Source organism: Dromiciops gliroides, chromosome 2 (assembly GCF_019393635.1).
Source record: "Dromiciops gliroides isolate mDroGli1 chromosome 2, mDroGli1.pri, whole genome shotgun sequence".
NCBI classification, from domain to species: Eukaryota; Metazoa; Chordata; class Mammalia; order Microbiotheria; family Microbiotheriidae; genus Dromiciops; species Dromiciops gliroides.
Window position 1 is genome coordinate 641,297,875 of NC_057862.1, and position 14,361 is coordinate 641,312,235.

Consider the following 14,361-nt stretch of genomic DNA (forward strand, 5'->3'; position numbering starts at 1 on the left):
ACCAAGTCTCCCCAAAATGCTCAGTTCCCTTTAAGAGCAACTGATGTTCCCATTAAGAGCAGCTAGGTGGCACAGTGGATAAAGCACTGGTCCTGGATTCAGGAGGACCTGAGTTCAAATCCAGCTTCAGACACTTGACACTAGCTGTGTGACCCTGGGCAAGTGACTTAACCCTCATTGCCCCGCTCCCCCCCCCCCAAAAAAAAGAGCAACTGATGGAAGAGTAGGAGGCGATCGATATAATAGATAGAGTGCTAGACTTGGGAGTCAGGAAGGCCTGAGTTTAAATCCCACTTGGGACACTTTCTAGTTCTGGAACCCCTGACAAGTCACTCAACCTATATCTCAGTTTCCTTACCCCTAAAATTGGAATAATATTAGCACCTACCTCAGGGTTGTTGTGAGGATCATATAGACAATATATATCAGGTGCTTTGCAGACTTTAAACAACCATATAAAAGTTTGCCATGACAAACTTTGGGGTGGGGGAAGAAGGCATACAGAGGTAATGTTGAAGTCCAGACAGCCTGAAGCTGTAATACAAGGGTAAGCTGGGTAGACTTAGATGAATTGAGAGAAAGTAGGAGTTGAAGAGACCATGGGCCAGACAGATATTAGGGAAAGGGACGGAATCAACTTCTGCCCCTTGAGTGGGAGGTGTGGTGGGGATAAGGTATAGGGACATCGGATAACAACAGTTGACAATAAATTAATAATAATAACTTTAATATTTGGTTGCCTAGATTCTATCATTTTAACTCCATGACTAATCTTTGAAGTAGATGTAATTATCCCCATTCTACAGATGATGAAACTGAATCTGGGACTTGCTCAGGGTCCCATAACAAGTAAATGTCTGGGGGGGAATCCAAATTCACTCAGTCTAGGACTTTATTTGCCATCTAGTCTACTTTTTGATACACAGAAACTGGGGGGAGAGGGAAAGATTAGCTTTTTATTTCTTATTTTTCCTCACTTCTTGATACTTCCTCCCTACTTTTCCTTCTCTCTGTTTTATTCTTTTCTGGTATTTTTATTGTCATCTTTTACTTTCACATAAACATTTGTTTCCAAGTACATTCCTCCTCCCTCCTGTCATCCACTGTTACAGTCAACAACAAAAAAGTGAGGGCAAGAAAGGACAGTTCAGCAAAACTAACCAACATATATTAACTGAGTCTAGTGGCATATATAATATTTTATACCCATAGTCCCCACCTCTGCAAAATCAATTCATCCTTTCCCAATTTAGCTGTGATATAAAACTTGATGTTTTGTTCATAGTTATGAACTGAATTATGTTTTGCACTACCCCTTTTGGAGGGGGCGGGGCAATGAGGGTTAAGTGACATGCCCAGGGTCACACAGCTAGTAAGCGTCAAGTGTCTGAGGCCAGATTTGAACTCAGGTCCTCCTGACTCCAGGGCCAGAGCTCTATCTACTTGTACTACCACTTTTTTTTTTTTTGTACTACAACTTTTTTAACTGAAAAAGTGACTGACCTGAATGCTCCACTTCTTTCCCTTAAGCCCTCTTCTGATGCTGGCACTGTTGGCAGTGACCCCTGGATTCCTGAAAGGCAATGCCAGCTGTAGGCAGAACTATGCAGGTTCTGCCAAGCTAGAAAGCCAAGAGGAGTAGCAAACTGCATCAGTGAAGGGAATATCCACGCTGATGAAATCACAGATCCTCCCTTAAAGAATTTGTCCATGTCTTTCTCTCACACAAGAATGAAGTCGCTTGGGAACTGTTTCTCCTGCTTGTATCCCCTCCCCTTGCCCAGTATATACATGACTGTGAATAGGAAAAAGAAAAAAAAATTCTCACCCCTGAAACTGTACTTTGTCTTTTTTTTCCCTTCCATCAAGCCGACTGCTGGGTATCAAGGCAGTATAGCTTTTGGGCCAAGGTCTATGGAATGGAAGAGCTCTGTCAGGATACCATCACAGCCTGCCCAGACCTGTGTACAAGCCATGTACTACACCTAGTTGCAGCCTTGACCCAAACTCTCCCTTTGTGCTTCCTTACAGGGAATACCATGGAGATGCCCCAGTATCATTCTGCGATGCCCAGCTTAAACCTGGAGCCAGGCACAGGCCACATCCTTCCCAACACCCTCAGTTCTGTGATCCAGGCTGCTCCCGGGCCAAGCCAGAGCTGCTCTTTTACAGAAGGTCACGGTGAGGACACCAAATCAGGTTCTTGGGCTGGGGTTACAAAAAACAAAAGGGCAATTGGAATAATTGGGCCTGAGAACAGCTATCCCTAGGTTGTGTTTTAAGGGCTCCCTGCTCAGAATCTCAACCTTGCCACTCGTCATGGTGCCATGGTTGTCATGCAACCTTAAGAATTGCATTGGTGGGGAGGGTGGGGGGTGGGAAGCACAGCTAGGTGGTGCAGTGGATAGAGTACCAGCCCTGGAGTCAGGAGGACCTGAGTTCAAATCTGGCCTCAGACACTTATCACTTACTAGTTGTGTGACCCTGGGCAAATCACTTAACCCCAACTGCCCTGCAAAAAAAGAAAAAGTTGCATTGGGGTCTGACAAGGAACTTAAAGATGGAGGCATCTGTTAAATGTCAATAATCATGGGAGGCCACACATTAGCAAGGACTGCCTAGCAGCTAGCTAGAAACAAGGCCCTGTAGGACTGAGATACAGATGTTGGGGCTATCACCAGAAAATATTCAAACATCTTAGATCAAAGGTTCTTGACCTGGGGTCTGTGAACTTAAAAAATATATAGACTTTTCAACATAATTGGGTTCCTTTGTGTTGTGATCCTATTTTATGCATTTAAAAACTTTATTCTGAGAAGGGGGCCATAGGTATTACCTGACAAAGGGGTCCATGACCCCAAAAAGTTAATTACCCTTGACTTTGATAAGAAAATCCACCTTCTTTGAGAGTCAACTTGATTAATTTTTTTGGGGTGGGAGTTTGGGGGGCGAGGGGGCGATAGTCAAAAGTGTCTGGAAGCGGGGGCAGCTAGGTAGCACAGTGGATAGAGCACTGGCCCTGGAGTCAGGAGTACCTGAGTTCAAATCCGGCCTCAGACACTTAACACTTACTAGCTGTGTGACCCTGGGCAAGTCACTTAACCCCCATGGCCTCACTAAAAAAAAAAGAAAAAAGAAAAAAAAAAGTGTCTGGAAGCCAAGTTTGATAAATAAGCATTTGGGGCTGTCAGACTTGTCAGCCAATTTAGCTAAGAGCTATCAAGTGTGAGTGCTGGTCAAAAAGCTCATTCTGCTCTTGAGTTTTCAAAGTTTTTATTTTAACTGAGAGAGAAGAATCTGAACTAACGGTTTTTTTTTTCCCTGCTCAGCGTCTCCAGACACATCTGTCTCTTCTCCTACAAGCCCTGGAAATGAAGACTACAAACTGGACGCTGCCAGAGGATCTGAGATGCCCATTCAAATCCTTCCCCAGACTATCGTACCTAAGCAAGAGATTTTATAAGCCACGGAAATGAAGAGACTTAAGCCCCCTAGGAAGTCAGCAACAAGTTTTTCCAGATGTAGGACACCAGGGGCTGCCTCAGCTCCACAGCCCGCCCAGATCTGGGGAGCTGGGGATTCCAATGGTTGCATCCAGTTGGCTACTCCGCACCAGGATTGTTGTTGGTCCCTGGATTAATTCTCCAGGCCCTCTTTCCCTTTTGAAAACATAAGATGGCTAAACTTTGGAGATACTTTCAATACCTCCAACAGATGTCCAACAGAACTGTAAAAAAAAAAATGCTCTAGTCAAACTCCAGGATTGAAAGCTCTGGCTTCGATGAGCAAAACACAAAGAGACATGGATCCAACTACTTAGCTTGGGATTTGTTAGACCTGGAGGCAGGACATAAACCCCATTCATATACAGGGAACACGCTTTGAGTATATTTAAAAAAAAAAAAAAGAACAACAAAAAACTAGTGTATTGCTAATTGGGCAGAGGGGATGAGTATCCACCTGCCAATTTGAAGATGGGCCCAGCCATCTTTCATTCAATTCCAGAAATACCCATTAAGTGCCTACACTGAGTTTTACATACAGGCTTTAACCCCAGAGAAAATCCTTTCCCTGTAGCCTCCTTCCTGCCCATCTTCACAAAGCAACGTCTCTGAAAGATCACACAAATTCCCACTTTAACCATGTCACACTAATACCTTAACACAGTTAGGAATGATTGGTTACTGCTAGGGGGAATTCTGGTTTGGTTCTGATAAGACACAGCAATTGTGTCCATCCCAGAGTGGTGTGGCTGAAGGAGTGCTACACCTGGAGTGGGGTCTGGTCTCAGGTACTTGCCATCTGTGTGGCCATAAGGGAGTCTCCGGACCCCATTTGCCTCATCTATAAAATGGGGATTTGTAGTTCCCACCTTGCCAGGTTGTGGTAAGGGGCTCAAAGGAGATCACTTATATAAAGGGACCTAATATTATGTGAATATCTGCTAACCACCCCATCTTCCCCTCCAGTCTCCCCTTTCAGATTTTCTAATCTCTCAGGCTTCCACTAAACCAGCTTTTCTCAGTGATTGAGCACTTGAATCAAGCTTCAGGTCACAAAGACAGATGAAGTATGACTATAATGAGACTGAGATTCAAATACACAGAAGATGAATATCCAAACAAGTGTTATCCCCATTGACTTATGGGAAGCTGTTGACAGAACTATTTCTTGCTCAGGGCACTTCCTCTCAAAATAACCTTTAGAACCAAAATCATTCTTTTACTCCCAGGGACGACAAATCTTTGTCCTAGGACAGGGGATCTGAGTTTTGGAAACAGCAGTCATTCTGGGGTGACTGAAGGTGACTGAAGTAAGGGGTCAAACTGGGCACAACCATTTGGGTAAAAAATGAGGGGCAACTATGTAAAAGGAAAGGAGACTGGTGTCAGCTCTGCCTGCCAAAGACTCAAATCAAAATAAAGAGCCTGGTTCTTGAAGGTCACCCCCAAAGAGGAACTGTACGCATATTTAAGCAAAGACAGCATCTTCAGCCCAAGTATAGCTTCCCATGATGACAGCCTTGAAAGGGACATTATACCTTTGCATGTGTAAATTCTGTTAAAAAAAAAAATCTGTCCCATGACTTCATAGTCACACCTTATACATGAGCAATATAATGAATGCAGGTTTTTTCACATTAGTCAAGTTGTGAAAATGCCTCATTACTGATGTCCTTTTCATAGCTAAGGCTTTTTTTTTAAAGACTGATTATAAATATGCATATTTAGATTTCTAAAATATACATTACACTGTAGGAACACACAAAAAATTTGATCAATGTTCTCGCATGCATAAGGTTGCATATCTGGAACTTCTTGAACAATTTTCCACAAACAGTATTAATGGCTCGAAAAATTTAGAACGCCAAGTGCTATTTCTGTTTGCTGAGGTTAGCCTACAGCATGAAAATGTCATCATTACAATGTGTGGGTTCCTGTTTTCACGGCCTTAAAAAATCTTGCTTCTTCCAACTGGAAAGGCAGAAATCACACCAATAATATCCAGAAATGCCTGGTGCCTTGAAGCGTCATCAAGCCAGAGTACAGCAGCAAAACTGAAGATATGCTGATGCACCTCAAGACAAGCCTGGTACAGCTAAGACACCATTCTATACCAACCGTGATCTTGAATGTCAGCCAATGAAAGTCAAAATTTAACTGTTGATTTTTGCAACTATGTTAGCCTTCAGAGGAAGACCTGCCATGGTTATTTAACAAATGACCAGTGATCAATGTCATACCAGAAAATAAACTTGACTATAATCATGCAATGACCAGATCACCATTTTCTCTTGAGCTCAGGAGGCATTCTTTCAAGCATTAACTCATGAATCTTCAATATCCTGCAAGGCAGAGAAGTGATTTTAGGTGGACGGCTTTTCTCCCAAACTGCTTTGGCAGATCAGGGAATGGAATCCGTGCCAATGATTCACATTCCTTTTTGTGCTTCTCACAAATTAACATTGGTCAATCACAACAATGACCAGATATTTGTGGGATGGGGCAGAAATCCTGAGCAGCACGTTGCCAAGAAAGGGAGCAAGGGCCATTTTCACTGATCCCAGATACCCTACAAGGGCCCCAAATCTAGTGTGATGAGGATAGAGGTAATTCTCCCCAATTGCAGCCACACTGGTGAGGGAGCAGAGGCAGACCACAGAAGAGGTCTGTGACAGCAACAGGCTTCTCAGGATGGCCTGGGACCAATAAAGGTGTGTGCATACTGGATGTGGGGCAGCAGGGATCGACCAGACAGTGTGGGGCACAAGCCTTCCCCTTGCCTTGGCACAATGGGGTGAGGTCCCAGTGGCCCTCTGCTAGGTACAGCTCTGCTTGCCAAAGACTCAAATCAAAATAATAAGATGTAATACAAGATGAAAATTAGTGAAACCTAAGAATGTTTCATTTTTTTTACCACATCCCTTCCTTATCGGTGTGAAGCCAAAGCTAGTTCTTGTTTCCCATAAGGGTCTCTCAAAAACAGTATTTACTGACTAATGACTCTTTCCCCAGAGTTTCTGGAAGGAGACAGATATCTGTAGAGGTCTCTGCATGCATGGGTATTGGTAAACATCATTATTGAATTTTCTTGTTTTTCCAGCTTCTGGGTTTCTTTTCCCAAATAAAATACAAGACCATTACACAATACAGAATGTTTGACTCTTCTTCTACCGGTGAAAGGGCAATTTTGCTCAGGGGATTACGGCTCTTTAAAGTTTCATCTGCTATCACCAGAAGCAAAGAAATAGGCACTCATTAAGTGGCTAGTATGTGCCAGGTACTCTGCTAAGTGCTTTACAAATATTACCTCATCTGACCTAAAGAGAATCATAGCCCAAATTCTTATTGCCATGTGCTAGGGTGGCTTGGAAGCTGCTCCAGTGTTTTCTCTTGGCTAATGATGAACAACAAGACTTGAATGTTGTTACCTATGGTTGGTTATTAAGACAACTGAAGGCAACCAATCTGTCTAAGGAAATTGGGGAGATGGGTGAGGGATAAAAGAGCTACTAAGTAAGTTGCTGATGTATTGCCAAGCCTTTTTATTTCAGCCAGTCCTAGGAAAGTAAGACTCACTGTTGTTATCTATATGTTATAGATACAAAACCATCCTTTATCTTTAATCAAAGGGGGGGGGGGAAGGAAGCTAGGTGGCGCAGTGGATGAAGTACCAGCCCTGGATTCAGGAGGACCGGAGTTCAAATCCAGCCTCAGACACTTGACACTTACTAGCTGTGTGACCCTGGGCAAGTCACTTAACCCTCATTGCCCCCCCCTCAAAAGATGGGATGCCTGTTATGTCAAATAGTTCCCAAGGTCTTAAGTCAGGATTAAAAAAATCAATCCTTTGATTAATGCACTGCTACTGAAGGCAATTCAATCAAGCATTTATTAAGCACCTATAAGCCAGTCATTTGAATATACAAAGACAAAAAAATAGAAGGTTTTGTTCTCAAGGAGCTTACAATTTATTTGGGGACAGGGGAGAGAGAAAGACTACATTAAGTCCTTGGTTCCGTTCCTCTCCTTCAGCAAATATCAGCTTACACTTAAATAGTGCTTAAGGTCTGTAAAACACGTTATCTAAATTATCTTTTATTCCCACTTCATTATCCATACAACTTATTTTTTCAGTATATCATAGGGTCATGGTTTCATCAGTGTGGGAACTTTCTCTATGAAGATCGGTACCTTAATCGTTTTTCACGAGTTGCTGTGTCAAAAATCATGTATTACCTGGTCATCGATCTTCTGCACTTGGCTAGGCTGGCCCTGGCACAACATTCTGGTTGGTGCCTGGCTCATTCGAAGCCTTTCCAGTTTGTCAGGACCAGCAGTAGCTGATGCCCCATTGGCATACCTAAAGGAACCCCGAATCACCCCATCAGAGAGCTTTGGATGAAGATATTTTTAGAAGATGTTAAAAGGATGCAGCGTAAAAACTTACTCTTCCTGACTCTTGCCATTATACAGAGAGGTTAAAGAAGCTCATAGAACCGTACATTTCAAGCTGGAAGGGATTTTAGAGATTATCCATCCAATTGGATTCCCTCATTTTACAGAGGGAAAAGAGGTTCACAGGAGGAAACTGAATTGCCATGGGCTAAACAGGTAGTAAGTGTCTAAGCCACAATTTGAACCTCAATCCTGAATTCAGATCCAGCACTCTGCACTGCTGACTCCTTTTTTATAGACATAATGAATGTTTGGGTAGGCTTCTCACACAATGCTTATCTGCTTTAGCTTTTGCTCAGGACAACCCCCAATTCTAACACACTCCTCCCCATCACTTGACATAGAAGCCACTTCTTTCCTTTGAAGAGCTCACAATGGGAGCTGAGGGCCCCAACCGACAGACAGAACTCTATAAATCTCAAAGCTTTACTGCGTCTACCACTCCTAGCTCATCATCACTGCTACCATGTCCCCGACTCTGAACTGTCAGGACTCTTAAGGAAGAGGGCAGCCGGCAGCGATACATTCACCCCACAACCCTGGCTTCTTGGAGGACCTGTCACATTTCACGCACCCGGAGGTAATTCACATCATTTTTTCCTATATTCAGTCCTCCTTTTTTCCACCCAGTGACCTTAAGGTATCAGAAAAATGCTAAGTTGGCCCAGCCTAAAAAAGTTGGTATGGTCCAATGAGAGTGATCATGGATGGCTATAACAAGGTACAAGAGTTAAGTCGCCCTTTGTCCAGTCTCACTTGTCTAAAGGACACTTTTGTTAAATAGGTTTACAAAAAGTAAATGTGTGTAACTTGATCATCACACCAACTTCTCACCCTTGGCTAGGACATCTATCATCCTCCAACAAATACAGCCAATGGTCATGGTGGTGTTGCAGACCATTAAAAGCTTAGCTTAGGGGGCAGCTAGGTGGCGCAGTGGATAAAGCACCAGCCCTGGATTCAGGAGGACCTGAGTTCAAATCCAGCCTCAGACACTTGACACTAGCTGTGTGACCCTGGGCAAGTCACTTAACCCTCATTGCCCTGCAAAAAATAAAATAAAATAAAAAGCTTAGCTTAGAAGATGCCTTTCAGTGTGCAGGGACTTCAATATTACCAACTTTCTGAATCAGGAAGTCCCCACTAGGCCTATTTACACATCAGCCCAAAACTTCTAAGTATGGCCACAAAACGAAATACTAAGAGATCTGCCTGATTAGTCTTTGTTTTGTTTTGTTTTTTTAGTGAGGCAATTGGGGGTTAAGTGACTTGCCCAGGGTCACACAGCTAGTAAGTGTTAAGTGTGCGAGGCTGGATTTGAACTCAGGTACTCCTGACTCCAGGGCCGATGCTCTATCCACTGTGCCACCTAGCTGCCCCTGATTAGTCTTTGACCCCAGCTGATCAGAGGAGTCCTTACACTGAATGAAACCTTTTGTATTATAAAACAGACTTAGGTTTCTATGTAACTAAAACCAGGAGCCAATCCCTTATTTCTAACAAGAAATTTGGTCCTCACTGGGAAGGAGGAAACTACTGCCATTCTCCTCAGTCTCCTGCTGGTTTTCATCACCAAGCATTTACAGAATACTGACATATATAGATGTGTGTATGTGCATAGAAATACAGGTAGACATAAATATATTGCATAGTTATATGTTGGAAGACAGAACAGGTCAACTTTTTAATTGAAATCTACAGATTTAACAGTCCTTAGAGCTGGAAGGGCCCCCAGAAAGAATCTGGTTAGCATCTTGGCTTCAGGTAAGGTGTGAAGCACTGCACCTACTTACAGATAAGACAATTAAGGACCAGCACGGCTAAATAACTATGGGTAGAGTGGGATAAGGGAGGAACCCAAGGGCTCTCTTGCTGAAGTCAGCACCCTGTGTTATATTAAGCTGCCTCTTAACTACCACAGGCTCCCTCTAGGGGAAGTTAAGTACCTTTACTGTCTTTCCAGTCTGATTTCCTATTGCTCCCCTTCCATAGAATTTCCACATTCCTTCATCTCATCCCATCTTCCCTCTTCTCATTGCCGACTCCCAAATCACTCATCATGCCAGGAATAACACCCCACTCCAGCCCCAGACTGATGAGGCTCCTGCCTTTCTTAAGGGTCCCAAATCATGTGCCACCTCCTCCAATAAGCCTCCCTTCCCCATTAAAACGTCCTTTTCTTCTCAAATACCTCATAGAATTTTGCCTTTTCGCACTCCTCTCTCTCCCTTGCATACTACCTACGTACATGCCTTTTGTCTCCTTGTTTCTATAGCTTTGGACCCACACTGCCCAATTGAAAAGGCTGTGCATACAGAGTGTCTAACAAATGTCTGCCCAGTGAACATATAAATGGGTCCACGCCTATTTCTACAGCTCCACACTTGGGGGCACGTTCATGCCCTCCAAGACCTCCTAAGAATCCTCTGGGCATAAATTTCATTCTGTCCTCACAATGGGAATCACGAAGTATGCGAAAATATATAGTCACCAACCAACATGCAATACACATCATTTCCACTATTCTGTTGTTGGGTTTGGTTTTTGTTTTTTTTTGCAGGGCAATGGGAGTTAAGTGACTTGCCCAGGGTCACACAGCTAGTAAGTGTCTAAGGCCGGATCTGAACTCAGGTCCTCCTGAATCCAGGGCCGGTGCTTTATCCACTGTGCCACCTAGGTGCCCCTCTGTTGTTTAAATACACCTCAGATATTTTCCTACATGTAGTTATGCTATATTTACCCCGATTCTGCAATTATCTGGCATGGATGTGACTGGGAGTCAAGATAGATTATGAGGGACAAGCCAAGAACCTGCTAATATTAATCAAAAATACCTCATTGGTAATGAGGCAGAAAAAACTCAAGGGATTTTCTTTTCAGCTAATTTGAGCCAACCCCTCAGAGCACCTAAAAGAAAATCATTTGTTTGCTTTAACCATTTTGAAAAGAAATCTGTCTAAAATACAATGTGCACATCCTTAAAAATAGAACAATTTTAAGTCTTTTCTTGGTTACTTGTAAGCATCATGACGTCATGATGTAATTCACATCTGCCCTCAAAGTTATTTCAGCTTTGTGCTGAAGGAGAAAGCAGACCAAAGAATGATTCTCCCTCTGGTCAGCTATGACTTTTGTTAGCTATATTCTGCTGCCTTATTTTAAACAGAACTGTCTGGGGCGAATGTAGCTCTGCCTTCAGATTAAGTACTGGGCTCACAAACATATTCTAAAGAGTTGAATTTACTAGAAATCAGAACTCTTCCACAAATACTCTTTGGTGAATTCAGCTAGGATATTAGAATTATTCCACGAGGCCTGAAAATTGTTAGTTAATATCATAAACTTCCTTCAAAAAAGAAATTCAATGAGCCAAGGAAAGAAAGAGACTAAATCCAATGATGCCCACTATCATTTAATTACCAACTTTGAGAAATGTCAATGAATGGCTTTATTTTATATAAAAATTACAATGAAAGGGGTTGAAAAAGCCAAGTAGACCTGATTTCACACACGCGCGCACACATACACGCACACACACTTGCTAAGTCTCACAGGATTCAAACCCTTAATAATTTTCAACTGACAGAATATATTATTTCAAAAGCCTCATGATGAAGCCTATATATGCTCCCAAGAGATGTGCAAATAAAAAAAAAGAGAGAGAGAGAGATTATTATTTTGGAACTTGCCTCCTTTGTCAATCATGCCATAAATCTAAGGTTTTGCTTATCTGGCTGCTCTTGATCAATTTCCTACACTTATAGATATTTCTGTGGTGATTTTACACCAATTAATTGCTTTGTTCATTTGGCTTTTGAGTGCTGGGCTGATCTCTTGATGAATTCCATCTATACTAGCAAAAGGTTAGAATACATATTTTCTTTGAAGATCTTCACAGATAAACAGAAAGGCATTGTGTCCAGAAGGAAAGTACTGAAATGTTTAGTGTGGGAGATCAATTCAAATAAGGAAGACCTCTTAGCATGTTATCAATGCTTCTAGATACTTCTGACAAAATATACACAAGCCAGGTGAATTTAAGGCAATATCCCCCCTCCCCATCCCACCCCTGCCCAGCCCAGCCCAGCCCAGCCCAGCCCACTCCTCTTAAAGGAGCTGTTCACTGTTCAGGCATAATTCTCAGTTCCACCCCAAGGTTCCTGGTTCTTATCGACTGTAGTTTGAGGAAAGAACAGCAATCATGACAGTCTCACATCCAGCTCTAGGCATGCTGGTAGTTCCATTTTGTTTCTGTTTATTTCTAGGAGAGTTAAAATGTGTGCTATGCTCTCTTCTGCACCAGTCACAAAAGCAGCTGATGCCCTGTGAATCATTTCTTTAAAGCTGTGGTGAAATGCACACGGGTCTTCCTCCACTGCGGGGTTATATGATCTCCTCCTTGCTCAGACTAACAATGCAGCATTGAGATACACAGAGATGAAGGTTTTCTAATGTGAGGCTTGACTCTTCTTTACCAAGAGTAACATGCACCCAGATAATGCTAATTTTGCTGAAAAATACAGTTCCAGCTCCTTTATGCTCTCAAAATTTTAAAATAATTAAACCTATACAAGATCTTTAAAAGGGAAGGGGGAAGGGCAGCTAGGTGGCACAGTGGATAAAGCAGTGGCCCTGGAGTCAGGAGGACCTGAGTTCAAATCCGGCCTCAGACACTTGACACTTACTAGCTTTGTGACCTTGGGCAAGTCACTTAACCCTCACTGCCCCAGGAAAAGAAAAAAAAAAAGCGAAGGGGAGACAACTGATTGTTCTTTGGATCTGTAGACTGTCCAATTGGCAATACATTCATAGTTAGTCACAAAGGAGGATATCATAGCAGCTTTTTCCTCTTCCCTGAACATAGGTTTTTAAAAATAGCTTGCCATTAAAAATAAAAAATTTTAATTTTTTTAAAAAATGAGAAACTACATATATTAAACTCGCTGCTAGGATCATGAAAATACTTTGTCCTGGGGGTTGGGCAGGTGAAGGGAAAAGAAGTAAGCAATGATAAATGGGGGAAAAATTAAATTAATGAGTGTACCTGATATTTACCTATACTACTCAGTGCACACAGATCTTTTGCAACTTAATTGCAAAAGATGATAAAAATGAAAGACTGAAATGGATCTCTAAGTAAGGGTCCCTGTAGCATTAAGATACCGGGAAAAGCAATAACGGAATGAAATTACATGGTAAACAGAAACTCCCTGATGCTACTGGCTTGAGGATTCTTGTCCACTGGGGATTTTTTTTTTCCATGATTGACAAATGTAGCTCAGTACACAGGATTTTTAATAAAATAGCATATGTAATACCCCAAATGACAGTTGATCAAATGAAAAAGATTTAACAAAAATCATAATCTCACAGTAGAATAATGACATTTGGCTTCTTTAGTGTGGCCACATGCCTTTCATTAGTGGTACAGCTGAAAAGTCATTACAGCATCCAGTTAACATTTTGGAAAATTTGTGATCTCCGTGACTATAAATGTATAAAATTCTGCTTGCTACAAGCAACTGATTTGTGTTGGTTCAGTCCCCATTGGTCACAGATTATGTGTCGATAGGCTTTCAAACCCCATATAAATATCCTAGAATGCATCTGCCAGTTCCAGTATGGGAAAACGGACCTCACACAGAAAACTCTGGACCACCTCTCTTTGACTTCAGTAGGAATCTCCTGAGTCGAAACCCTGCGAAAGGGTTCATCCACAGAATTGAAGGCTGGCCCCCAAAAACAGACTTCATCCCTTCCCATCGGAGCCTCCGTTCCCAAGTTGGCTTTTCGCTTTTCAGTCTTTCAATCTCCTGTGCACAAATAAATAATGATAGCATTACTGTTACAATATATTACAATAGATTGCTAAAAGTAGTTAAATAAATCAAGTTAAAATACATATTTGTGTTTTTCTTTCAATACTGGGTGCTCAAAAGAGCCCAAATATACAAATACATATGTATGTATATGTATACATCTATATGTTGTGTGTACATATAAATTTTATATATATATATATATATATATATATATATATATATATATATATATATAAAACAGTGTTTTTATATGCCTATATACATATATACACACAGGACACACAGAGTACTACAAAGTACTATGGGAAGGAAAGCACAAAAAGTTGGGCTTTCAGGAAAGACTTCGTACAGAAAAGGGCATCAGGGCTGTATTTTACAAAAAAGCAGGATAATGAGGCTGACGGTAAACGGGAGTGCATTCCAGGCAAAGATAAGAGATGGGTGTCACAAGTGAGGAACACTGAGTAGGGGAATTACACAGTCACATCCAGATTTAGGGAAATGATTCTGGCAGCATTATGTAGAATAGACTGGAGTGGGAAGAGGCTTGAGGCTGGGAGGCCAAGCAGAATGTTACCACA

At 42.0% G+C, this 14,361-nt stretch overlaps 2 protein-coding genes across 2 annotated transcripts in view; one reads left to right on the forward strand and one right to left on the reverse strand.

Annotated features, from left to right (window-relative positions):
* The window catches only part of LOC122742716 (hepatocyte nuclear factor 4-beta-like), a 75,662-nt gene extending 69,012 nt beyond the window's left edge, over positions 1 to 6,650 (forward strand). The window contains exons 9-10 of the mRNA XM_043987157.1: positions 2,032 to 2,181; positions 3,330 to 6,650. Of these exons, the coding sequence (XP_043843092.1) occupies positions 2,032 to 2,181; positions 3,330 to 3,463 (284 nt within the window). The 3' untranslated portion in view covers positions 3,464 to 6,650. The remainder of the gene's footprint in view (positions 1 to 2,031; positions 2,182 to 3,329) is intronic.
* Positions 6,651 to 12,055: 5,405 nt separating this feature from the next.
* Positions 12,056 to 14,361, reverse strand: part of ZDHHC7 (zinc finger DHHC-type palmitoyltransferase 7) — a 54,154-nt gene continuing 51,848 nt past the window's right edge. The window contains exon 8 of the mRNA XM_043985219.1: positions 12,056 to 13,771. Within this exon, the coding sequence (XP_043841154.1) occupies positions 13,595 to 13,771 (177 nt within the window). The 3' untranslated portion in view covers positions 12,056 to 13,594. The remainder of the gene's footprint in view (positions 13,772 to 14,361) is intronic.